Here is a 24060-nt window from a genome sequence, read left to right as displayed (position 1 = left end):
CAGCCATGGCCAACGGTTTTCCACGGTGTTTTCCAAAAGAAGCCGTGATCGACGAGATGTCACAGTGACACCGGCCTCGGACGATTTGAGAACCGACTTTGTGCTCTCAGTGGACATTCGGGCGGCCAGCATCTGCAGAGATAATGAAAATATGCCTACCAGGCCTCGACTCACCCAGGAAACGTCGACCACTTTGACAGAGCGATGTCAGTGCGACGCTCCGTAGATGTGAAGATTCCTGCAGGGCCAGATTTCCAAAGAGTGTCTCTCTTTTCCAAAAATACCAAACCAAATTGGCTTTGCCCCCGCCACGGCCATGTGGCATGCGGAGCTAAATAGGCCGGGGAGTTGTTAAAGGTAACACCCATGTGGTTATCACCGCCCCTGTCACTTATATGGACGCCCAGGGGCTGGCTTTTGGGTAGTTAAATAGGACGCGGCATGACCCAGAGGACGGACCTGTCGTCGTTGTTTGAAGGCAGGCAAGAAGAAAAAAGCCACGAAACGTCCGGTATTCATGATTCGACTATCTTGAATGAACGGCGCGTGCATGAGCCTTATGTACCCCGGGCAGAGCCTAAAACCTTAGCTTCAGAATTTCTTTCTTGTCCTTGAGCTGCTTGGGGCGAACAAAGGAGCCCGGACGAAGCGCATGCCAGTGTCATCAAGGTTGGGGAGAACATGCGAAAGAGTCTTTGTAAAGTGCTGGACGGAGAGAGGTCCGTAGCCATTGAGATTGATGGATCAGCCAGAGCAAAGGTTGTTGTGCAGAGGTCAACCATGGTACATTCACGCCCGAATTTCAAGGTTAGACTCCCGTGCGATGGCCCGTATTCCATGAAGCTAGGCCGGGGGGGGGGGGGGCGCCGCCGACAAGCAAGAAGCTTCTCGGCTGCTCTGTGCGTGGCGAGCGACGGATGGGAGATGTGGGCGCAGCGTCTGGGAACCTAGACAACCCGCAGGTAGAAGGGCAGGTAGAAGGGCAGGAGAGCAGACACAGAGGGCGATGTCTGCATTTTCTCCGGCTCGCAGGACGAGCCATTGGCCTGGGAAAATCACTATAATTGCTTTTTGGGCAGAGGAACGCGGCCGCCGGCTGTCATTGGGCGGGTGGGCGACATCGCAGCCCCTGAATGGCCTAGTCTGCTCGCCTTTCCCTGCCAAGTCAAGATCCTTCAGCGACGTGTTTCCTCTGAAACGGCTTCAACTCCTTTTTTCTCTCTTTTTCCTTTTCCTTGTCCTCCCTTATTATCATTTCAATTCGATTATCCCGCCGGTTTAAGACCTGCACGACCAAGGCCGCGTTTCTTTTCGTCCTCTTCACATTCATTTGTCAGTTTCTTCCTTTGCCCGTCGCTCTTTTTTCCTCTTTGTCTTTTTCTCGCTCATACTTCTTCTCTCCCCGTATGCATCTCCTGCCTGCATGTTGAAACAGCACTAGGCAGGGCAGCCGACTTTGGGCGACACATTGACTCGGTTGGTCCTGATATCTGCCTTTAAAATGTTCCCTTCGTTCAGTAAATAACTCTAACAAGCCTTGTCCATGCACAGATCATACAGCCTCCCGCTGATTGGAACCGGCGCCCCGATACACGCACCCCCCCCTTTAATTCCCGACCGACGGTCTCTGAGGTCGCGACTGTTTTTTTTTTTTTTTTCTTTCCCCTCACGCATAGGTGCCTGTCCAAAGCTTTGGCCTTTGACCGCCCGTCTCCTCGAAGACTACTCCTTCTTGGTACCCCACTTGGACATCGTCGAGCCGTCGCCCGGTTTGATTAAAAAGACGTCAGCGTTTGAGAATTACAGCGAGCCCGAGCCGTTCACGGGTTGAGCCACATTCGCTACGCCTTATCTCCGCGAAACGTGACAAGGTCCGGCGTCCCATCACAGGAGAGGTTTAACCCTTTTACCCAGAACAATGTCTTTCTTTGCGCGAGTTTTCCGAAAGGATGGAGGTAGCAAGAAAAAGCAGAATGGCGCCAGCGTTGCTGGGCCGGCGAAGCCCCAATGGACGGACGCATGGCTTCGCACAGAAGTCAATCCTGAGGAAGTACAGGAGCTGTTGCGAGGATGTACACAGGAATTGAAGGCCAGAGGTAAGGGTTATATGTTCAGCTTGCATCTTGCATGTGTTCTGACGAATAGTGCTCACTGCTTTCTACTGGAATAGCTCTTGACACTCCATTTTTACTGCTCCCATTTCGCCCGACGTCAGATCCTAGCGCTGCTCGTACATTCGTCCGTAATTATTTTAACCCACCACCCGAAAGAGCCGCGTTATTACGAGGTGACAATCTCATGCAAGAGTTACGTTTAACGGAGCCAATGGTGCGTTTAATTTGAAAATGAATATACCGTATCGTCGAGTTGGAATCAGAAATGGCTGAGCATCATTCCCTAGGTCCTTTGCAGTGTTATGAAATGGTGCTGGAGTCGACTTCCTGGAGGTATAGTAACGTGGGAAGCTTATGAACTCTTTAAAGTTGGTGAACAAGGTATAGGCTTCCAGAACTCAAATCTACTCCCCGCCATCGACCAATGGATTGACGTCTCGTAGATTCACAACTCGCCCGTGATGCATTCTCGACATTTATTCCGATCAGCGTGGACTCGGACGCTAGAACTAAAATTATTTTCGATTTCTTTGACCTTCTAGCCGCTATTGCAGCTCATGGGAAGAAGAACGGTTTAGGCGGTCGAAAACTTTCGAGATACGCTGGCTGGTGGGCTTTCGAGCACACCGACGCAGGAAAAGGATTTGAAGCAAGCTATAAAACATGGACAAAGTAAGATTCCTTGTTCATTCGGTTCTCTGTGCTGGCGGTGTTGACAAGTTTATTTTCTAGTGCTGCCGATGCGACTAGTCACTTATTTTTCGCCTATCTGCGCTCTCTCTCCCCTGATTCAATCCGTGGCACAAATGGCATCGCTACTCTCCCATTATCCCTCCAAACGTTGGTTCAAGGGACAGAGTACCCTCCAGAATCACCGTCCTTGCTACAAACTCAGACGACAAAGGTTGTTATGATCGTCGATACAGTTTCCCCTACTCCCTTTGCCTTACTACGGCGGGCAAAGAATTTTGAATACCGCGATAGCGACACCGTCTTGAAGAGCTTTGCAGGCTTCGAGGATCCAGCTCACGCATTAAGCGATGAATGTCGCCGCGTCTTACGATGCATTTCAACCACAAACCAATCGGAGGTGTCAACGACCAAAGCATCCACAAGCTTGCGGGATGCTTCATGGTCGCGTTTCGAAGACATTGGATTTGGAGGCTCTATCGAGGAATCAGAAGATGAAGAGCTCCCATCCTTTGGAAAGCCACCGCAAGTTGGTTTAAGGTCAGCTCCGGCTTCGCGTACCGCTGACCTAGGTCGCCCCACTACGCCCTCGTGGGCTGATTTCTTGTCAACTGGATTTACGGACGAACAGCAAAATAGAAGCCGCGCTCCTCTTCTCTTGCCGCCAGATAAGGTTCTTCCACCAATCCAAACTGTGCGTGGACAAAGCTCCCAATCCCACAAGCGCTCATTTGACCAGGAATCAACACTTGACCCAGGTGAGCTGGCAAGCATTTCTATCCTAGATCTTGATGATTCATTCTGGTGGGTTTGGATCAGCAGTTTGGCTGGTGAAGAGCCTGCCTCACGCAAAGCAGTTTTCGGACGTTGTGCTCTACTTGAGACCATCATCGCTGGTGGCAAGTGGCTTATCTTGGAGGAACAGGTGAAAGGAGCTGCACCAGAACCTGATGCTGGCGCCTATATTGTTGAGAAAAAGAGCTTTTTCGGTTTCAGGACAAGAAAAGGGCGGTTGGCTCGGCGCCGATCTGCCGCAAAAAAGAACGCCGAGCCATATAAGTCTACTAACAACACCGCACCAATGAGCAGGACAAGCATTGGACCGGATCAACATGCCAGAATCCAGGCAGCAGCTGCCGCACTTCAGAGAAAACATAGAGAGCAAGAAGAGGACCAGGCTAGGGCCACCAAATCAATGCAGGCCGACTCTTACTCGGCTCGGACCAACTCTGTACTAACTCTGCAGCCGTCCATCATGAATGAGGCTTCCCATGCGATGAAATGGGCTAGCAACTATGATAAAAGTGCCGTCCGGGCAGCTTACCTTGGCAATACTCGTGCTGGCACTGGTATCCCTGCTGAGAATTTGGATATTGGCTGGAATGGAAAATCTCCCACTAATTCCACCTTTACTACGGATCAGGAGCCAACAGTCCCACCGAAGGACGGGACCCGTGCAGTCCCTGAGCCTGTATCGGCTGCCCCGCCTCCTCCACCTTCTAAGGAGGTGCAACCGGAGAGGCCAAAGGCAACGCAAGTAGCTGAACCTGCCCCTCCAAAACAAGAAACTGGTGAGCGCACATTTCCCATACCCTGGCCAGGCATCGCCAGATCGTCCGGTGAATCCACACGTGAACATGGAAAACTGAAGAAGAGACCAGGAACCTCAGGACTCAAGGCGCTCTTTTCGAAGAAGAAGTCGGAGACAGCCAGCAGGTCTTCCGTAGACAGCACTTCTGCAGCTGCTGCCTCTGAAGGTCGGCCTTCGCGATCCGGAACGTTGACTCCCAAGGGGATAGCTGCTCGTCGGCTGTCGATATATGGCCAAAAGCAGTCATCCGAGGAGCCATCTACCCCTGTGACCCCCAATTCGCCAACTCCCCCGATCGTGGATAGAAAGCCAACACCGGTTGCTCCACCAGCGCCCGTGTCAGACCCCACCCCAGACACATATGATGGTCCCTCGAAATCCCGCCGGGAAGCTGAGTTTAACAATCTTTCCCGCGTAAACACTGCTGAGCAGGCGGAAGCGGACCATCACTTTTCCAATTTTGACCACCAGAGTCCGATAGTTGACCAGCCTGCTTTCCTGCCTGTGGATACACCTACCGCCGAGTCTTTCTCCGAGAAGTCCCCAACTCCGCAAAATGAAAAGCCGGTTGAACCCAGCCCAGTGAATGGACGTACAGCTCCTTCTAGCCCTGTGTCCAGTGAACAACCAATGCCACTCCAGGACCGCTGGGCACAAATTCGGAAGAATGCTGTTGAGAGAGCAGGAGTGGTTGAAGATCCCACCCCGAAAAAGACTGTGCCGGAAAACCCTACTACCGATGACCCAACACAGCAATGTGAGTAATATCTTATAGATTTCTCATCCAGGCTCCCACTAACGTTCACTTCTTTTAGCTATTGAATTGCGAGCGGCACGTATTCGTGCCCGTGTTGCTGAACTAACAAAAAATATGGAAGCCTCGAGATAGTTACCTGGATTGATTGGAGGTCCTACCTGGCCTCGTTCTCGATGTATTGATTAATAGCCATCTCAATATGCTTCCACTTTTTATCATTTATAGTCTCTTCGCCTTTTATTTTCTCTTTTTTTCTTTTATTTCCTGTACCTGACTGATCTCGGATCGTTGGATCGATACCCATTTTTCTGACATACCCATTAATTGATTTGAATTTACGCACATTTGCGATTTTAGCACATGCTGGGTGTTTTTCTGTGTCTTACTAGTACGATTTTAGTGAATCTCCTGCTTCTGTACTGATGTACCTTTTCGAGTTGCTCTGAGTTGATTCTCATGAGATGGCAGTTCGTGTGACTACATCTAGGATTCTCAAGTTTTCTCTCCCTTCCTTGAGGGTGACCGACTGATTTATACATGGGTCTTGGACTAGATATGTCCTCTTTTCCTCCCGAGCTTCAATTCCGAGCCGTTGCTAACTGTGCCATCTCCTTGTCATATGCTTTTTTGGCTGGTCTCTCAATCGTTAAATGTCTCGATAGTCACAAACAATTGAAATATTTCCTTGAGATGCATCTGTGCCTTTTCTTTTGATCATGTACAAATGGCACGTTTGATTGGGCATCGTTACCCTCTTTCCTAGTCCTTCCTGTATGCATTTACTGGGAATTCATTCATGGGACAAGTGCTGACATGGTCCCAGCTGTGACAGTGCCTACCTACGGTTCCTCCCTAACCTCCCCCTTATTAACCTCCAAAACACCCGTCCTAGCGCCCCTCTGGAACCCTCTTTCCTAGCCCTTAATTCTTGTCCTTAATTAATTCCCTCAACGCCACCCAAAGTCTCCCCTGCAATCTGCCTTACAAATCTCCCTAGGATCCCCTTTGTGATTCACCTTACCACCCTTCCTTGGAACGCCTTGTGTTGTCTTGATGATTACACTCAGACTCCCCTTGTAATCGCTCTTCAGTTCCAACCATGGCTCTCAGAGAACCTTAGTCAACATTCTTCAAGCATTTATCATCCACATCGGCTGTGGAACGATGGATGCGAGCCAAATATTCAGTATTATATCATTTTACGGAGTACGGTCAGTAATTTTGCTCTTAGCGACCAAACCATGTCTTCAATTTATCCAGAGCTAGCAAAAAAATAAAATTAATAAAATATGAAGATTTTAAAACATCCAAAAGCCCATGAAACTTGCAACTCGCAATGCCAACGGGGTATTTCCACTTTGTCTCATAATCGCATATTGTAACCGCCTAGGACTTGAGCCCTCTCGTGCGTCCCTGCAACTTATTATCTCCAGCCAAAGATTTTGTACTTCAGCTTATCCGCTAACCCCGTACAATCATCATGATCAATCTGAACGTCCATATCCTTCCTCTCCTGCACCCTTGGCAAATCAGGCTGGAGAGTTTCCTTCTTCCGATCCAACCCGTGTGAGATGTTTCCCAGACCACCACGCTATATATACAAGGCCATTAATGTGTCACCCAAATAAATGGAAACAAAGCGAAGGTGAAGGTTGGTTTTGGAGAGGGAGAGGGGGGAGGGAAGGACTGCCACAAGAGGCACTTACACCAACATGATAATCACCCTCCATACTTGGTCGTATCGCCAACGGCGGAATGACGTCCACGTCGTGCGGTGTTTGAGAGGTTGGTTTTGCACCGCGCGGGCCAATATTGCCGGCTCCTCCACGCTGTTTGCAAGAAAGTCATTAAAAAGGGAAACTGGAGAGACGAGTTGGAAATGAGGGAGTCTTACGCCAGCGGAGTAGGCACCGTCTCCTTGATCGTCCTCCTCGCCTTGACGGGTTATGGCGCCGTCGACATAGCTGTTAGGTTTTATCAAGATCAGTAAGTTAACGCAGCCATATTGTGGTATGGTACGTACACGGTGCTGTCGGGGTGTATATTCCCTTGTCCTAGAGAAGCACAAGGGGCCAGGTCAGTTTCAGGTTGTTGTGCCCGAAGAGATCATAGTTGGCTTCATCCATGGGTTTGAGATGAATAGAACTGAAGGACACAGGGGATTGATACCGCCACGGCCATGAGACACGACAGGTACCAGTGTATAATCTGGGTTCTCGGTTGTAGGCTTGTTCGTTTTACCCATCGCTATTTTTGGGACTTAGCGGGATGGGATGGGTACAGGATATAGACTTAGATAATGTAGCTTTGCTTGATTCGAATGAAGAGTCTTAGGTATGACGAATAAATATCAATTGCAGGGAGAACTGTTCCCTTCAGCTCTTCTCAAACGAGATCTTTATATCCGGGGACTAATTTCAGTCTTTGCCGTGTTCCAGTTAGAATTTCAACAAATATATAATGAAATCTCGCAGATGCAAAAAACAGTCCTCTATCACTGCAGTCTGAGAGGCTCCGGTCAGGCTCGATAATGCTTTGGGGGCAGAGGGAGCTTTCCGGGCCAATGAGCGTTTGCCAAGAGAATGGAGATAAGATAAAGTCGCCTTCCCGGCCAATCGGAGACGACGATCAAGCGGTATCCCACCCCGTATCTTACCGATAAGATAATCCAACAAGAGACACGAAAGCCACATGGAATGCAGATACCAATTGCAAAGTGTATGAGAGGGGTTGGCTATATCTACAAGACCTTTTCGAATAACATACAAAACGACGATAGATAAAAGTAAGAAACAAAATAGGATTGCTAGTTGTAGCTCTAAGCTTCTGTGGAATGCTTTTTCGTCTCCTTCGGGCCGCCAGTGGTTGGGAGACCCATAAAGATCTTGAATGAATCGTAGCTGTTGCGGTCTGTCAGCATGTTCTTGAAACACAGAGGAGGGGGGTGCAGAAAGAAACGCATACATCATCCATTGGAGACCAGTCTGTAGAACCATAGTTAGATTTACTTCGGAAATAGAGCTCGGGGTAGGCTTTACTCACCAATGTGCCAATCATGACAATTCTGACAGGAAGACCGTTCCACAACCCTTTGAATCCGATATCCTTGTAGATTCGACTCATCGCTGTACCGAAGGCTTCCCCGGGCAATCGATTGGCATTGAGCTTGCTGACCATGACATCGGCAGGGTGGGACACAGCAGCGCAGAGAATACCAGCGAGATAACCACCAGTAAACGCAACAGCAGTTTGTGCCCCCTTATTGTAGTCAGACTTCTGGCCTGGAAGTCGATTATAGATCATTTCCACGATTCGTTCGAAGGAGGCGAACTTCATCATTGTATAGGGAATTTGACGACCCCAAAGTGGGTACAGGCCCTTGTACAGGCTAGCTCGAGGGAACCTCATTAGAGACACAATAATTTTCGACGTTAGAGCAATGGTTCATCTTACCCTGCTACACCTTCCTTGCCAACGACGTGGGAGATTCCGCCAAATGTGGTCTTGGCAAATGGTGGGATTGTCGTTTGCATTCGCACTTTGACAGCCTCAAACGGACATAGTGCGACGTCCGCGATAAGTTCTGCCGATGCGCTAGCAGCTAAATAAACAGATGTTCTCCATCGGATAGCGGCGTCCTCCCCAAGGAGATCAGAGTAGAATTTCTTGAAAAATTCATAGCCGCCGTACTTGAACGCTCCTTGCGCCTGTTTGAGAGATGGATAAGAATGTTGCCAAACCCCGTGGGCTTTCGGCTATGGGAGAGCATAACGTACAGAATATCCATTCAAGGTTGGACCCCAACCAGTGAATATACCGCGAATCCCTTCAGCGCGGCCAATTTTCCTCCACGCATCGAAGTTACCCTTATACATGGTAGGGTCCACCTGAAGGCGGCATTTTGCCAGATCCAACGGAGTCACGGCAGTATGCGTCAAGCCCTGAAATATTATATAGCCCAATATAAGTTCAATAGAACATGCATAATTTGAAATTAAGAACGCGGCAGGAAAAAAAAAAGTTGGTTAGGCTAAAATTTGGCCTTGGTTTATACTCACGCAAGCGAGTAATCCTCCAAAGGTACAGGCCGCATAATACTTTGGGGAATACAGCTCGATCTTGCCAGTCTTAGCTTGCGCCTTCTGGCTAGCTTTATCAAATTCCTGGGCTGCAGCGTGTCCCACAGCTTCAGCCTTGTGTTTGACATCGTCCACAGCACTCCATGCTGGAAAGAGACGCCTCTTAGGAACAGACGCCGGCTGGACCTCTGCCGGCTTCTTTTCCTGTTTAAGTCCGTATCTCGACGCAAAAGCGCTGGCGAGAGTGTCTCGCGAAGGGAAGACTGAAGGCATTTTGTACGTAATGTACGTCAAGCGCCCAGACTAGGTGTAAATTGATCTAAAAACAGTTAATAAGCTGAGATCCCCAGCAACTGATCATACTGGTATAAGTGAGGAGTCGTGGTATTGCAAAAGTCCAGGATCATGTGAGGAAAGTGGTAAGCATAATCTCACTAGGTATGATACTGGCAATTAAAGCCTTGATATCGCCCTCTCAGTCAAGCAAGATTGCAATGAACTCCTGTGGAGTTGGGTTTGTTATGATGACGTCCACGGCCTACCGGGTAACCGGAAAGACAATGGGCGTTAGGGTGATCTAATATCCGAGAGTAAAGCTCTAGGCGTGGGGCCAATGAACAAGACACTCGCCAACACAGCCAGTTCAGCAAGAGACCTGCTGGTTCAAGAAATAATATGCTGCAGCCTAAATGTCAGCAACGGGGACAAAGGCTGATGTAGAGGAGGTTAGGCGGAGTTCGGGAGTTGCTTCTGAATGTCGGGAAAGGTTGGAAGCGGCGCTAGGCCACATAGGGAACGCCGTCCTCATCCGCAATTCTTGGCATCGTTGTTTATGTAATGGTGGTCCTCGTCCACCATATAACTAACGGAATGGCGACGGTGACGCTGCGTGTTGACTCGAGATGCTGGCATTCTATGTCGTCTTGCTCTAAGCACATTGAGACTGTTGCTTCTTGCACACTTCACGCCCGGTCGTGGTCTCTACTACCCTTCCTGGGACTTCATTTGTGAACTCCCTGCTTGTTAAACACCCCGCCAACCTTAGGAGGGGCATGCTATTCTCTCAATAGCAAACACGATCAGTTGGTCTTGGAATAATAGAAACGAGCAATGACTTCCTACATATCCGCAAGCGAAGCATACGAACGCGAAAGGTCTCCCACCAATTGGGTGCCTTCATCCTCAGCTTCACAGCCCCAATCTTCATGGTCAGACAAATACCGCGGAGTAAGGACCTCCCCACCCACCGTCTCCCATTACTCCCTTAGCCCAGCAAGAAGTAAAGCCGCAGAAGAACGGGAGAAAAAAGTATTAACGAGCCACTCCATAGGCGACAGTAGAAGATCTCGACCCTCCACCCGCCCTCTCCACCTCACCTCACGACTCTATCTCCTCCGCCCTCCTTGCCGCATACGAACGCGACTATACTCACCTCACTGTAATCTCCTCCACGTCCCGCTCTCTCCTTGGCTACCTCAGCATCCCGCGGTTAAAATCCTTACTTAAAGATGGCACCGTCACCGAATCCGATCCCGTAGAGAAAGCCATGCAGAGATTCAGAAGGAAAGGGCATGTTTACAAGGTTATCACGATGGACACGCCGTTAGAGGAATTGGAGAGATTTTTTGAAGGAGACATGGGTGGTGGAGAGAAGAGAGAAAAGCAGGACTTTGCCGTGGTGACGGATGCGAGCAGGAAATTCGTGCTTGGGGTTGCAACGAAGGAAGACCTAGAGCAGTTCGTTAAGAGGAGACCGGCTTGAATTTGATAACGGGCTTCCGGGCCTATACTTCATGGATTCGTTTGGGAACCGCCGGTCGGCGGATGATGATAGATTCTCTCAATTTCGGGTGAACGAAAAGTGCATCCGTGAAACCTATCGGGAAGATTGCTCCGTTTATACCTGCTTGCCAGAATCTCCCAATCCCGAGTCACGGCTCAGTATCGAGGGTGCAACGACATTCCGAATGTAGGTTGTATTAAATGTACAGTACATCCAAAATACCAGTTTTCGCAGGGCGTTCTCGTCAGAAAAACCGTAAAACAAGCATATTGTGGGCTTCAGAAATTGAAATTCAACATTCACATTAAAAAGGAATAAAGCGATTTCACATAGCATCATCAGAGGACTTCACATGTCTTGTTAAAAAGAGTCTATATCTTGATGGCTGGTTAGGTATAGCTGGGGAAATACCTTGAATAGTACGGACTCCCTGCCCTTGAATGTAAGGCTAAGTGGTCAGGGTATGTATATTAAAACACGGGAACCGGCTTAACAGTTCCCCATCGGTAGAGCACCATATTGATGCCTTCGTAGCCTTGAAGGGGCTACTCATCGAACATGCTTCAACCTCCTCGTGGCTTCGGTTGCGACCATCGCACATATCGCACCAATAAACAAACACATCGCAATCCCATTTGGTCCCTCAGCATTGAGATTCATCCATTGGTTTTCTTTTGAATTGGTCGTCTCCTTAGCCTTGAGCTCTGGTTCGCTCTGTGTCGATGATCTATTCGGTTCTAGAATGCTGAAGACGATCCAGCTAATAAACGTGCCCACGAACTGAGGAAGAGTAGTGTAGACGTTGAGGACGCCGAGGTATATTCCGGCCAATTCGCCAGTGGACGCGGATTCATCGTCTTCTACGTCACTCTCGAAATCGCTGTCTCCATCATGACGGTGGTTGAGCCGAAGGACACTGGCGTTATCGAATTCTAGATCGGAATTGTTACCGTCCGTGGTTTCAAGGGGTAGGTAGGCACTATGTCTGCTGCTCGCTCCTGCAGAGGTTATCATGGTAACTGTGGAATTCCGTGACGTAGAGGATATCGCCAGCCGATTGATTTCAACTCCCATGAAAGCAAAAGGAGCCCAGCTAGTAACAGCCCATGGAATACCGCAAATGGCTACGAGGAACGTCGCGAATCGAACCGATTTTGCCAATGGCGCGAATATCATTGTTGCAGCAAAGATGATGTGCGACATCATCCACGCTGTCTGCAAATCCGGCCGGACAAAAGCGATCTTTTTGAGGAGACGGACGACACCCCGAGGCGGCCGTGGAGTGAATCGCCCTCCTTTGTTTTCCGGTGAGAGGACCCCAAACGGAAGCACAACGGAGCTAACCAACGTAATCATGGAGAATATTACAAGTGACAGACTCCCCAGGCGACCAACCTCGCCAAGTGTATCTTTTGACTGTTCAACGGCAGATTTTGGCACTTCATATCGAAAATATGTCTCTCCAACCCAGGTGCTGCTATAGAAAAGGAATGGAAACCAACCTAGAAAAGCATTAGCGAGGGTTTCTCGGAGGGTTTTCTGGGGCGTGCATACCAATCCAAGCCCAGAATTGCGCCCAGCATATCGCCTTGATTCGAGGTGGCAGATTAAAAGTGGTTCTAAATAGCTGAGAGAGTATTTTGATCGCGCCGGCTCGACTATCCGTATCTCTACAAAGGTTGAAGTTTTAGTATTGGAAACTTGAAGCGAGCAAGGTAGTTCTCCACGAACCTGACGGATATTAAGACTCTCTCTTTAACGGCGTACGAGGTGACAGATACTGCTGTGATGAGTGACAGGGCAGCTATCACTGTCATTTGCTTGAATTGAGTATTTCCAAGCGTGGTGCCAAATCTGCTCAGCATGTCGACAGACCCAATTGCATAGCCAATAAGGCTTCCCACCGCAGTCATCCTACTTGCTGTGATAGGACTGAGCAAAGGTTCACATTGTTACAAATCAGCGAATTGAGCTTACCCCAAGCAGACCCCAGTTGCTGCTGGGGGATGGGCAGTGTATCCACTATTAAACTCCGGCAACATGCCTGAACTGTTCGACAGAATTAGAATACGTCGAAACAAAGTTTTAAAGGATTATACGCACCAACATTTATGGCGAAGTCAGTGGCATAAATGCTTAAAACCGCTACCGTTATCGTCACTGACTTTCTCTACTTGTTGGTTAGCTACATGCAGCATTGTTCAAGGAGACTTTCAAAGTAAAACCCTAGTCTTAATGCAGGGTCGAATCCGACGACGTACCAATTGTGTATCGCTTATAAAGATCGAAACAATCTCGGTTGTCCATCCGAGCACGAAGAGACAGAGCGCAACTACCAGAGAACCCCCAATCATAAATGGTCGTCGGCGACCCCATTTCGACGTCGAACGATCAGCTATTACTCCAACCAACGGCTGCATTATTAAGCCCGAAAGCGGGCCAGCTATCCATACGAGTGACGTGCGTGACTTCGTTAACCCGAGCTGAAGGAGATACGGCGTGCAATCTGATCATAATCACACCAGGAAACTTGTAAGCAAATCTTCTGATAAAACTCATAAAAGGAAGAAGATAGACGGCGGATGAGAACCAAAAAAAAAAAAAAAAAAAAAAAAAAAAAAAAAAAAAAAAGGAATAAAAATAAAAATCAAGGAAAATGTGAGCAATTACATGTCATTTCAATTCCCCAAGTGAACCTTTAGAACGAAAGGCAGCACATGAGAACGGTAAAATCAGCACAAGTTTTTTCAATCCAACGCCAGTTAAGCATGCAACCAGGCGTAGATATTGGAATCGAAGGATCCGGGGAAAACCAACGCACTGTAGTCCAACCAAGCTGAGAGTCAACAGAGCCATGCGCTGGGACTCTGTCCGCCCCTTGATGGAGGGCGTCCCCATCCATGATGCCCCTTGTCGCATGGCTCACGCCCCTTCAGATAAGGGTACCAGGCGAGCGTAGCTACCGCCAAAAAATTCCGTTATCGCCTGACTATGTCTTGTTGGTCATTCAGGGCTTTTCGTAAAAGATGAGTCTCGTCTGGAAGTTTTGACAGTCCTGGTGAAAGATCGGAAACCAAGCGAGCGACGTAAACATCAGACGGATCGAGTTGAAAAAGATCGGGGGTGGAACTAGGCCGATCTATACATCGTACGTCAAAGGACCTGGAGGTAAAACGACTCACACTAACATGTCAAGCCCAACAATTTATTCAAACAAGCAGACAGGCATAGAAGCGGGAGATCACGTTGGGCAAATCTGGGAAGACAAAAAAGGACGTTTCGTTTTGGATCAATTTAACTCAGCGTGGAGAACTCCCCTTGGCGCAATCCACGGTCCAAGCTCCCGGCCCAGGTTAATTGCGTGTACTAAGCTCCAGGCACTAAATTTAGGGCACTGAACTGCGGAGTCGCGGCCCAGCAAAACGGTTGTCGGGATCAACAGATGAGGAAAAGCCCGGAGAGATCAATCCACTGAGCGTCAGAATGGACGGTGGAATGGAAGGTGATGACAATGGAGTATGGAGTAACGGAGTACGGGACACGGGTTCTCCATACACGTCTTACCCCTTTGTCCACGCAGGAGGCGGCGTCGGCACCGGACAGGGAAATATCCGCACGAACTGCGACCTACAGGCAAAAATCGACAGGGGTCTGCGTTTAGTTCTCCAATGCATTGGGTGAAAAGCGCTGACAACCAGAGCGATAATAACTCCATACATGGCAAACATTCGAAAACGTATATTTGCTACTCCGCATGGCTGGTTATGTCCCTACGTGCAGCCTTTAGTTCCCTGATATCAGCGATCCCTTCTCCCACAGCTAACTAACTAGTTAGATCCAGGCTCCGTGACGAAACTCTTACTTAATTTTGAGGTCCTCGAATTTAATCCAAAACGGCTAACTAGCTGTGTTCCAGCCTCCAGCCTTCTGCATCGAGGATGCAAAGGACATTGTGATAATTCAACGTGCCTTCACCCCTATTTCTTACCAACGCTTTCCCTTCTCCCAAACTCGAGTTCCACAGTGCCTCGTGGTAAACAGATGCTCGGCAAGTGTCTGTTTCTCACCCCGTCCTTCGGATTAGCTGTGTTCAGTTGAGCCGCCCAATTTTCGCCGAATTTTCTACATCAGCGCTTGGGGTTTTGTGGCCTGGAAACGCCTTATTGACTATGAGAATGAAGAAGTTGCCATGGCGCAGTTGAGGGAGATAAAGGCTGGGTTTTTGGACAGGGAAGCTTTTCCAGAATCTTTGGCTGTTTTCATTGCTAAGGGTATTCCTAACAGTCATAAAGCACTGTCCGACGACTCATCAAGTTCATTCGACGAATCTTCTGATGCTCTCCGCTATCTTGTATACTGTATACAAACCTATATTCCCCATCAACTGAGGCACGTGGTTCAGCACTGCAACCTTGCCCTGCTGTGAAGAAGATGAACTTCCGGTTTCGTGCACCCAAGGTTGTGCATGTTAGGTCACACGTGGAGATGATGTTTTCAGGCAGGTTTCCATCTGGCGGACGGACCTTGATTCTGTTGGAGTCTCAAGAACAATAATCCAGAAATTGCCATCAGTGCTGCAGATCTATATAAATGTGAGATATTGTGCATTTTTGAAACAAGCTGTTATAATTTTGGGGGCATGGTAGAGGATCATATGCTTGACAACTATACCTTTAGACCTACCATTAGTGGGCCTTGTAATCAGTAAAAATCTGTTTGCTAGAGACCTTGCTAGATTTAACGTCGAAGGAAAATCGCTGTCATCCATACCGCGCCAATGAACCATCTGGAGGCACCCATTCATAACGAGGTATATCCCGGCTTTATTACTCCGACTCCATGCCAGCTTATTTCATGTCCTTCTCCCTCTGATGTAAGGCTTTCATATCTCTAGAGCCTGTTATTGGGCACTTCATGACTCTCAGGAAGGTCTCATTGACACCATATGCCACCACCTTATTGACTTCTCCTCACCGACGACGTCCCTTTTGTATTGACACCATCACTGTTAAACCTCAACTCATCCTTCCGGTTTGGGGAGTAGTCTCTTAAGACACTGGTCTTCTATGGCGCGCAGCAAGAGAGCCTCTCTGTGTCCAATCCAGGGTAGTTTCTAAGCAGCTTGAGCACCGAAGTAAGATCCCTCGCACAGAAATTATGGATCCTCCTTGATACTGCGCTGAGCAGTCGGATTTAATTTTTGTGATTGTCTAGCGTTAAAGAGACCTCATCACAAGCTATCACTGCCAGGCCGTCCCTCGGCAACATCCCGCCCAACCCTCCCTCGCCAAGGCCCCCTAACCGCCCTTCTCCCATCGGCACCCTCCCGAAACTCCCCACAACATCAAGCTCAAAAATCTGGGGAAAGCTTTGCCATGCTTGCTTTTTCCCAATTCTTCTTCGTTCTTTTTTGCTTGACCTTAAAACCCCCGTCCCGCTTTTTTTTTTTTTAGGATCCTCGTGAAAATCACTGCAAGGGACGCGGGGGCTTGCACGCTATGTGGCTTGACAGCTTGGCCCACAGCCATGCAGGCCTGACGTAGTTACAGCCTGGCAGTTGCTCAGATCGAATGACGCCCTACTCCTTCATGGTGCGCTAGTTATTATATGCATGCTTTCATGACTACGTACTCCGTATGGAGCAGAGCCTTGTGAAGCACTTGAAATTGCCAAACCTTGGGACCCCAAAATTTCACTGTAACTACTCCGTACTCCGTATGGTTTCCTTTTTTATCCTTTTCACTTTTCTTTTCTTCTTTTTTTCTTTTTTCTCTTTTTTTTTTTTTTAAAAAAAAAAAAAAATATTGAAAGCCATAATCTCTCAGCCAATCTGTCCCAACCTCACATGCCCCCTGGCTGTGATTGCCCAAATATTTATTCGAAAGATAAAAGGGAATCGTCATACGGATTGAATTGAACAGAAGACAGATCATATACATCCAGAAAAGGTAGCAAAAAGCTGCATCACTCATGCTTAACAAATCTAAGAAACCAGTGGGAGAAGCGCCACAAAAACCTTGGCTGCCGAATTCATTCTCCCCATTCGTTGCACAAAAAGCCAATACAGATGAAAAGGAAAGAAAGAAAGAAAGAAAAAAAATAACACAAATAAGTGAGAAGCTTAAGTCCTAAACCATTACCACTTTTCTTTTCCTTTTTCATTCATACATGGGGCAAAAAACGAGTTTGATTTATCAACAAATAAGGATATTTCTGCACATCAACAATGTGGGTTCTGGAGCCTCATAAGCGGTTGGGTGCAGTTGTAAGAGGCCATTGGTACCCAGCCGCGTCACTGAATTTGTATCCGAATGAAGCTGTGAAATCGTCAAGTACCGGAGGACCACGCGAGCCTACAGGCAATCAGTAACTCCAGTTCAAATTTTGGGACGAAAGCATACCATAGGGGTACTCCATTGGGATTATATCCGTATTATCATCGAGATAATGAAGAAGTGGTGTGAAAATTCTCCAGCTGGCATCCAGCTCGTCGTCACGGACGAAGTTGGAGTGGTCGCCCTTCAGCGCGTCTAGAATTAACGATTCGTACGCCTCAGGGATCTTTAAATCGGAGAACCTTCGACGGTACGTGAGATCGAGCTCGGTTTCGACTGTTTGCATGGAGAGACCGGGAAGCTTGGAGTTCATCTTAATGTACACCGACTCGTTGGGTTGTACGCGAATAACAAGTTCGTTTCTGGGAATGTCTTTAAATATGCCGGACGTCACGTCACGGAATTGAATGCGGATTTCAGTCTTCTGCTCATTCAAGGCTGTAAAATATGTAAGCATCCAACGCGAATTGGGTTCAGAGGCTTTGAGACCCACCTTTCCCAGCTTTTAAAATGAAGGGGACACCATCCCAGCGTTCATTCTTGATATAGGCCACCATGGCGCAAAAGGTTGGGCACCTGGAATCTTTGGGAACAGTGTCGTCCTCCAAGTAGGAGGGTTTCGTTCCATCCAGGGATCTGCCGTACTGTCCAATAATCACATTCTTCGGCTTGATAGGGTCAATACCGCGTAACACACGGACTTTCTCATCACGAATATCTTCTGCGGAGAAGGAAACAGGACGTTCCATTGCGAGGAGGGTGAGGACTTGAAGTAGATCTATTCACGATTATTAGTTGAAATTAGTAAAACTTAACATTGAGTGACCTACGGTTCTGCATCACGTCACGGATGATGCCGAACTCGTCAAAGTAGCCTCCTCTTCCTTCCGTACCGAAAGGCTCTTTGAACGTAATCTGCAACCTGTTAGACCCCTGAGAGATTTCATTTTCACACCCTAATGCCAAGGGCATACCTGCACGTTGTCGATATGGTGTCGATTCCAAGTAGCATTGAAGAATTCGTTTCCGAACCGAAGGATGAGAATATTCTTCACCATCTCTTTTCCGAGATAGTGATCGATACGGAAAACTTCGTCTTCTCTCCAGTTAGGCTGGAGCGCTCTTTGCAGCTCGCGCGAACTCTCGAGATCTTTGCCAAACGGTTTCTCGACCTTTATATCACTATTGATGAGCACTCGACTCGGCAAAAAGAACGTGAAGAAACCGATGGACTCACAATAATCCTTGCAATGCCTTTTTTCGGGTAGCAATTCTTTTTTAGGTGCTCTGATACGGGGACGAAAACGCTCGGAGGTAGGGCCATGTAGAATACTCTGTTCTGCTCGGTTTTTCCCTTCTCTAGCTCCTCCAGGTGCTTATTCAAGGCGATGAAAGAGTCATCTTGATCATATTGACCGGCGACATAGGTGCAGAGTTCACAAAAACTAGCCAGCTGCTCTTCGATCTCTTTTGTGGGAACTTTAATGTACGAGCGGACGCGTTTGATGAATTCCGCATGGTCCATCTTCGTTCGAGCATATCCGATGATCTTAATGTCTTTCGGGAGGAATTTGTTGCGGAACTGGATTCAGGAGTAAGCTTTCGATTCTTATGGTGGGGTCCTGGGTAAAGAAACTGGGGACCTACGAGGCCAAAAAGGGCTGGGAACTGCATCAATCAGTATCGATATACGTGACTACTGCGAATATTCAACATAGTCGGACTTACTGTTTTTTTCTTTGCTAGATCACCAGATGCGCCTAGGACCACGATGACCGTATCATCTTTGAGCTCTTTAGCGCTATAATGAAAATTAGCTTAGTAGACTGACATCACAGCTCTCTAAGGTAACAGTAGGCTCCAGGACTGAAGTAATCAAAAACAGTTATTCCCAAATATTGGCTTGCTCTTCGAATATCTTTGTCATTCAGCCCAGCACCGTTCACTGGATACTACATGTAGCCCGCCAACAGCTCTGGAAGATTTGCCCAAGGACCCAGGGAAACTTGGCTGGGGAGCAAAAGCACCCGGATAAGAAAATTGTAGACACTCACCTAGGATTCTGGTGCTCCCCATTGTGGTTCTGTGAAGGTGACATTGTGCAATTGAGGTCTGTGGTTGGAGCTGAAATGACAAAAGACGAAACAAAAGGGAAAAAAAAAAAAAAGAGGGATGCCGGCGGGGAGGGGGAGGGCACTGTTCGGCACACGCGCAAGACGAGAGATATAGATGGTCGAGGAGATGTGTGTTATGGAAGATAAAATCAATGGAGCATCTAGGAATGAGAGATGAAGACGGTCAACAATCGAGGTTCAAATTGAGTCAACGTGCGTAGCCGGGAAGACGTCGCAATGGGGTGTTTGAGGTGGCTCTGGTGGTGGGGCTGGATGCTGGTTATCCTGATAGTTAACTAGCGGGGATAACTAACCAAAGAAGCTCGGATGGAGTATTTATGCGGCCTCTCACACCCTTATTGTCTGAGGATGAGGATCTTCTCCTTTTTTTTTTTTAAGCCAGGTGAGGACAGAATGATGTAAGAAAGAAAGCAGAGAAGCGTCTAGCAATAGTATTTGAACTGTGGCTTGAAGGATAACCGACGAAAAGTGGTTAGTTGGACAACATACTCGGTTCCTGCCAGCGTACCCAGGCAGTTTGATGATCCAACTAACCTTCGAGTCTATGAAGCGCAAAAGAGAACTTCCGAGTCCGGCGGTCGCTGGACGGAAATGATGTCAGATCCACGTGAACAGTCCCTCGCGAACGATGCGATCGTGAGATGCTCCTTTTTTCAATTCCCGCTCGGGAACAGGTGCACTACAGCAGCAGTCAGCCGGTACCATCCACTGTCAGTGCGTTCTTTCTGTGAGCTGCAGGACAGGCGTTCCCGGTCGATGTTAGTCGTTATAAGTTACCTGTTAACTAACCAACTAATGCCGCGTTCCTAATTTAGGCCAGCCCGGGTTCATCTTTGCCATCTCTTCCGCACTGACCATGAGTGCCGTTGCAATAATACGACCGTGTTCAAGGGAAGATCCCATGCTGATACCGAAGTGGAGTCATGAAGTCACATCCACTCCGACGGCCTGCCGGTAGCTTGCCCTATGTTCGTTAAGTTACATCCGTAACCACCTAAAAGTTGACTAGGTTAGTGACAGTTTCCTCGTCAAAATCGTTGAGACAAATTAGTAATCACATCGATCGGAAAGACTTTCAAGCGTTCGAGCGTGCGAACCGTTCAAAAATGTCGACACTCTGACAAGGGGGTCAGTTGCAGAGGCGGAAAAAAAAATAAAATAAAATAAAATAAAGGAAAAGAAAATAATATAAAATAAAAGAAATAAATTAGCTGCACACACATACATAGTTACATAACTAACCTAACCAGTTAACCGCCTGTAATAATAACAGGGCAAGTTATAATAACATAACGTCTGAATCTATATGACTGGTAGACGAAGCGACTATAATGCCTGTGTTTGGGAACCTGGGTCGAACCCCAACGCCGTAACTATTGTGGCAAAACCTGCAGTTGCTCAGCAACCAGGTACTGCCCATCCATACATCGTATACCCTGCAGAAAAAAAAAGCGAGAGAGAAGAGAGACAGGCAGCCCAGTCGAACGCCGAAAGAACACCAGCAGCATGCATAGCCAGGCAGGGAGGCAAACCAGCTGCTTGCGACAGCACTGCGCCAGGAACAAGGGCCAAACCCCCCCTACCCCCGGCCCCTCCAGATCGTGGGGAGCAGGCAGCGCAGAGACGAGAGAGAGAGAGAGAGAGAGAGCAGAGAAAAAGGTTCGGTTTTTTTTCGCCCTCTAGGCTTGACTTCGTTAGCGGTCCATCTCAACTAGTTAAACTAATTAGTTAAAACTAGTCAACTACCCACTTGAACTGTGCGAAGCAGGGGAGGGCGCTGTTTGGTCGGGTTTTAGTCTTGCGGTCCAGTGAGGATCAGTCCAGGGATTGTCAATCCCCTTTCGTGCGTTTTTTTGGAGCTCGCCCGACCGCTGGCTACGTTTTAGCCAAAACCTTGGGCGTCTTTAGCTCCCTGACGCTGGCAGGGCCAACGATCTTCTTCCCTCTCGCCCACCCGCGCGCTCCCTGTCTCACTCACTCACTGGTTCTTGTCTCTTGTCTACGTCTGTTTGCCTCTCTCTCTTTCTCAACGCCTTGTCATCTTTTATTTTACTTTGTTAATTTTTTTTTTTTTCCTTTTTTGTTTTTAATTCTAAATGTTTCCTGGATCGTTTATTTTTATTTTGAATTCTCGACCTGAAAATTTGATTTTACCTGCTGTTAATTTCGGGGATAGTCACGGCGTCAAAGCTTGGAACCATCAGCCACCACCCGCCCGCCAGAAAACGGAAAAGATTTACCCTGCTTCAGAAAAGAGAAGGGGAAAAAAAAAAAAAAAGGCCAAAGAGTGGGCGGCGGCGGCGGCGGCGACGGGTGCACTGTCCAACATCAGAACCGCCCAGATGAACCATGGCTTCTTAGGGTATGGTTTCACGGTTAGGCAGTCCATCAGACCCTGGGCCAGGAGGTGGTTTGGACTCGATATCGCGACATCACCTTACTCCGTACACCCATTCAACACCTTCGCCCACCATCGCACCGTAAAAAATAAATAAATACGGAGTAAAGAGGGTTGAAAGGGCCTCATGGCACGGACCGATTGAGGGTCGGGGCAAGCACCGTCCTCATGTGGTTTTTACCCGGCAACAGTTTCAAGTTTTTTTTTCCTTCTCTTGCTCTCACGTTCCGCGTCACACTCCCACTCACAGCCCAGGTGATTGAAGATGCTTCGGATGGGGGAAGCAGGAACTCCCTGGATAATGGTCAATCTAGGCTTCCTTAGTCGATCGCCAGACCCATAAAAGCCTTCCAAATCTTGTTTATAGTACATTTGCATACGTATTGGGTTTTTTTTGTGGGTGAGGGGGGGGTTTTCCTGAGCAGCAAAGAAATGAGTAGTATCCACGGACAAATGACACTAATCGGCTGGGAACCCAGTCTGGTCGTAGTATAGTCATCGGAGATTTTCAAGATGTGGCCGGACTGCAGTCCATCATCGAATTTCCGGGAACTAGCTCGCTGAAAACCAAGGCAGCGACCAGGTTGTATGTACTCCTGAGGATGTTCATAGGTACTTGCATATACATACCAGCGGACGGTAAGTCCCGGGCTGGCGAATGAGCAGCTCTTGGGTCCTGTCTCCTTTCAATCTGGTCCAAGGGGAAAAGAAACGCTTTGCGTTCGACGCAGGACGAACAGCTCAACTTGCGGAGGCGAAACTCTTTTTGCGATTTTCGTTTTTCCCCGCAAACTGGAGAAAAAAAAAAAAGAAAGGGCTCCAGCCACTGCGAGAAAGGAAAAAAACGGCTGCCAGTAAAAAGCCATGATGGGGGAAGTTGGTGACGCCGTCGAGGTGGTGGTTCACCAACCCTAGAAGAAGGTAATGTATGTAAGCGTGTAATGTTAAGTATGTACGTCGACGCCCAGAGGCATCCGTTACTCCGGACAAACTAGAGCGTCCGGAGGACTTGGTTTGCGATCTCAGATCCACCGGGCCAAGCCGCTTCATGCGATCCCAAATGGTCAGATCTCTCACCCGTACACGTTTTGACGAATCTCGAGAATGGCGAATCACTTGATTCCGAGGGCCCCAGGTGGCTGCGCGGACCGCCCAATCACCAGGTGCAGAGAGGAGCGGGTTCCAGCAAGCTCTGAATGGGCGAATAAAACACCCCACGCCGAACTTTAGTGCGCTTTGAACCTGGGCAGGAAAAAAAAAAAAAAATTGTTCGACTCCTGGACGGATCTGAAATATGGGTGTCTCTGAATCATGCGTCACAGACCAGTTCAGGGAGGGGGGGAATGATCTCTTCTAGACCGTCTTTGAATTTCGCAAACGAGGTTGTACAGAAACACAGAACGGGAGGTCTGACCATGCCGACTTCTTACTCTCATTCGTCGGACGGAGCTAGACCACTCGAACGTGCCATTCGGTTAAGGAAAAGATTGGAAGAAAAAAAAAAGAAAGCAAAGAGCTAAAAGGGAAAAAAAGAAAAGAAAAAAGAGGAAAAAAGAAAAAAAGAAAAAAGACAAAAAACTTGGAAGTTCTCGTGAGAGCAGTACAGAGATACGTGGTACATACGTTGCGATGGATCGAAGGACCAAGTATGAATGTAAGCATGTACTGTACCGAGTACTCCGTACGAACTACAGGTAGCTTCCCTTCTCTCCATCGTCAAATGTCTGATTGCATGCGTTCGTGCCTTCCCTTGAACCCCCCCCCCTTCAGCCAGCCATCACACCTGCCCCATCCACAGCCTGCCACACATTTATTTTTCTCTCCTTCCTTTGGCTCCGTCGTCGCTGCCGAGTCCAGGTAGTTGTGGCGCGCACATCTCGGTGGCTCAGCCGGTATTTGTGGCTGGTGCTGAAGGATCTTTCTCCACCCCACGGGGGCCAAGCGCCGTTTGATTGGCCCGTTTGATTGGCGTCACGATACGGGAGGGATTTGCAGACGCAACAGCCTCTCACTCGTGAGTTACCGTCGGCCCCGGGCCCTTCGATGACGACGGTCCGCCGCTGCAGTTTGTCCTCCCAAACCGGGTACGCGGCTCCATAGCACCAGTATCCTTCTTGCCTGCACCTGCAGACTGTTGGCTGATCTTTATCATCATAGTATTTGGTCCCTGGAAATATG

General features: G+C 48.3%; 7 protein-coding genes across 7 annotated transcripts; 3 read left to right on the top strand and 4 right to left on the bottom strand.

Annotated features, from left to right (window-relative positions):
• The first annotated feature begins 1210 nt into the window (after positions 1–1210).
• D8B26_004037 (uncharacterized protein) lies at positions 1211–5825 on the top strand. The gene is made up of 8 exons (XM_066124347.1): positions 1211–1476; positions 1552–2096; positions 2171–2328; positions 2402–2495; positions 2558–2786; positions 2847–4375; positions 4466–5152; positions 5211–5825. The coding sequence occupies exons 2-8, from the start codon at positions 1919–1921 to the stop codon at positions 5282–5284; spliced, it is 2949 nt and encodes a 982-aa protein (XP_065980428.1). The 5' UTR covers positions 1211–1476; positions 1552–1918; the 3' UTR covers positions 5285–5825.
• Positions 5826–6381: 556 nt separating this feature from the next.
• Positions 6382–7397, bottom strand: D8B26_004036 (uncharacterized protein; the record flags this gene model as incomplete). Its single annotated transcript, XM_003067944.2, has 5 exons — positions 6382–6743; positions 6859–6981; positions 7047–7116; positions 7176–7206; positions 7322–7397. The coding sequence occupies 5 exons, from the start codon at positions 7395–7397 to the stop codon at positions 6576–6578; spliced, it is 468 nt and encodes a 155-aa protein (XP_003067990.2). The 3' UTR covers positions 6382–6575.
• A 93-nt stretch (positions 7398–7490) lies between these two features.
• On the bottom strand, positions 7491–9928 carry D8B26_004035 (uncharacterized protein). The gene is made up of 7 exons (XM_003067945.2): positions 9667–9928; positions 9211–9550; positions 8929–9093; positions 8606–8859; positions 8195–8540; positions 8117–8136; positions 7491–8052 (listed from the first exon to the last, which is right to left on the bottom strand). Exons 2-7 carry the CDS (start codon positions 9502–9504, stop codon positions 7971–7973), a joined length of 1161 nt encoding a protein of 386 aa, XP_003067991.1. The 5' UTR covers positions 9505–9550; positions 9667–9928; the 3' UTR covers positions 7491–7970.
• Positions 9929–10103: 175 nt separating this feature from the next.
• On the top strand, positions 10104–11296 carry D8B26_004034 (uncharacterized protein). The gene is made up of 2 exons (XM_003067946.2): positions 10104–10458; positions 10562–11296. Exons 1-2 carry the CDS (start codon positions 10342–10344, stop codon positions 10991–10993), a joined length of 549 nt encoding a protein of 182 aa, XP_003067992.1. The 5' UTR covers positions 10104–10341; the 3' UTR covers positions 10994–11296.
• Positions 11297–11444: 148 nt separating this feature from the next.
• On the bottom strand, positions 11445–14664 carry D8B26_004033 (uncharacterized protein). The gene is made up of 8 exons (XM_066124346.1): positions 13836–14664; positions 13685–13710; positions 13276–13520; positions 13118–13184; positions 12992–13063; positions 12746–12935; positions 12569–12684; positions 11445–12516 (listed from the first exon to the last, which is right to left on the bottom strand). Exons 1-8 carry the CDS (start codon positions 13931–13933, stop codon positions 11564–11566), a joined length of 1767 nt encoding a protein of 588 aa, XP_065980427.1. The 5' UTR covers positions 13934–14664; the 3' UTR covers positions 11445–11563.
• Positions 14665–16904: 2240 nt separating this feature from the next.
• ZWF1 (Glucose-6-phosphate 1-dehydrogenase) lies at positions 16905–19752 on the bottom strand. Its single transcript, XM_003067948.2, has 9 exons — positions 19404–19752; positions 19078–19150; positions 18997–19017; positions 18587–18931; positions 18324–18521; positions 18180–18264; positions 17843–18127; positions 17416–17787; positions 16905–17367 (listed from the first exon to the last, which is right to left on the bottom strand). The coding sequence occupies exons 1-9, from the start codon at positions 19445–19447 to the stop codon at positions 17258–17260; spliced, it is 1533 nt and encodes a 510-aa protein (XP_003067994.1). The 5' UTR covers positions 19448–19752; the 3' UTR covers positions 16905–17257.
• A 1045-nt stretch (positions 19753–20797) lies between these two features.
• D8B26_008422 (uncharacterized protein) lies at positions 20798–22219 on the top strand. Its single transcript, XM_066125868.1, has 2 exons — positions 20798–21143; positions 21223–22219. Exons 1-2 carry the CDS (start codon positions 20991–20993, stop codon positions 21622–21624), a joined length of 555 nt encoding a protein of 184 aa, XP_065980426.1. The 5' UTR covers positions 20798–20990; the 3' UTR covers positions 21625–22219.
• The last annotated feature ends 1841 nt before the right edge of the window (positions 22220–24060 follow it).

The sequence above is a fragment of the Coccidioides posadasii genome, chromosome 2 (assembly GCF_018416015.2).
Source record: "Coccidioides posadasii str. Silveira chromosome 2, complete sequence".
Taxonomy (NCBI): domain Eukaryota; kingdom Fungi; phylum Ascomycota; class Eurotiomycetes; order Onygenales; family Onygenaceae; genus Coccidioides; species Coccidioides posadasii.
The sequence above is the reverse complement of the archived record's forward strand: the minus strand, read 5'-3'. Positions and strand labels throughout refer to the sequence as shown.

Bases quoted from the DNA above. Each gene is read 5' to 3' on its own strand.
- D8B26_008422 (XM_066125868.1), top strand. From the start codon at position 20,991: ATGCATAGCCAGGCAGGGAGGCAAACCAGCTGCTTGCGACAGCACTGC. The intron at 21,144-21,222 runs GTTCGGTTTTTT...AGTTAAAACTAG, and splicing joins GAGAGAGAGCAGAGAAAAAG to TCAACTACCCACTTGAACTG.
- D8B26_004033 (XM_066124346.1), bottom strand. From the start codon at position 13,933: ATGCGACAAGGGGCATCATGGATGGGGACGCCCTCCATCAAGGGGCGG. The intron at 13,711-13,835 runs GTGCGTTGGTTT...TTCGTTCTAAAG, and splicing joins CTCAGCTTGGTTGGACTACA to GTTCACTTGGGGAATTGAAA. The intron at 12,685-12,745 runs GTTCGTGGAGAA...CAACCTTTGTAG, and splicing joins AGAGTCTTAATATCCGTCAG to AGATACGGATAGTCGAGCCG.
- ZWF1 (XM_003067948.2), bottom strand. From the start codon at position 19,447: ATGTCACCTTCACAGAACCACAATGGGGAGCACCAGAATCCTAG. The intron at 19,151-19,403 runs GTGAGTGTCTAC...TTTTCATTATAG, and splicing joins GGGGAGCACCAGAATCCTAG to CGCTAAAGAGCTCAAAGATG. The intron at 18,265-18,323 runs GTATGCCCTTGG...AACAGGTTGCAG, and splicing joins ACCATATCGACAACGTGCAG to ATTACGTTCAAAGAGCCTTT.
- D8B26_004037 (XM_066124347.1), top strand. From the start codon at position 1,919: ATGTCTTTCTTTGCGCGAGTTTTCCGAAAGGATGGAGGTAGCAAGAAA. The intron at 2,329-2,401 runs GTGCGTTTAATT...ATCATTCCCTAG, and splicing joins TACGTTTAACGGAGCCAATG to GTCCTTTGCAGTGTTATGAA. The intron at 2,496-2,557 runs GTATAGGCTTCC...GACGTCTCGTAG, and splicing joins CTTTAAAGTTGGTGAACAAG to ATTCACAACTCGCCCGTGAT.
- D8B26_004034 (XM_003067946.2), top strand. From the start codon at position 10,342: ATGACTTCCTACATATCCGCAAGCGAAGCATACGAACGCGAAAGGTCT. The intron at 10,459-10,561 runs GTAAGGACCTCC...GCCACTCCATAG, and splicing joins GGTCAGACAAATACCGCGGA to GCGACAGTAGAAGATCTCGA.
- D8B26_004035 (XM_003067945.2), bottom strand. From the start codon at position 9,504: ATGCCTTCAGTCTTCCCTTCGCGAGACACTCTCGCCAGCGCTTTTGCG. The intron at 8,137-8,194 runs GTGAGTAAAGCC...ATGGTTCTACAG, and splicing joins TTGTCATGATTGGCACATTG to ACTGGTCTCCAATGGATGAT. The intron at 8,053-8,116 runs GTATGCGTTTCT...AGACCGCAACAG, and splicing joins ACTGGTCTCCAATGGATGAT to CTACGATTCATTCAAGATCT.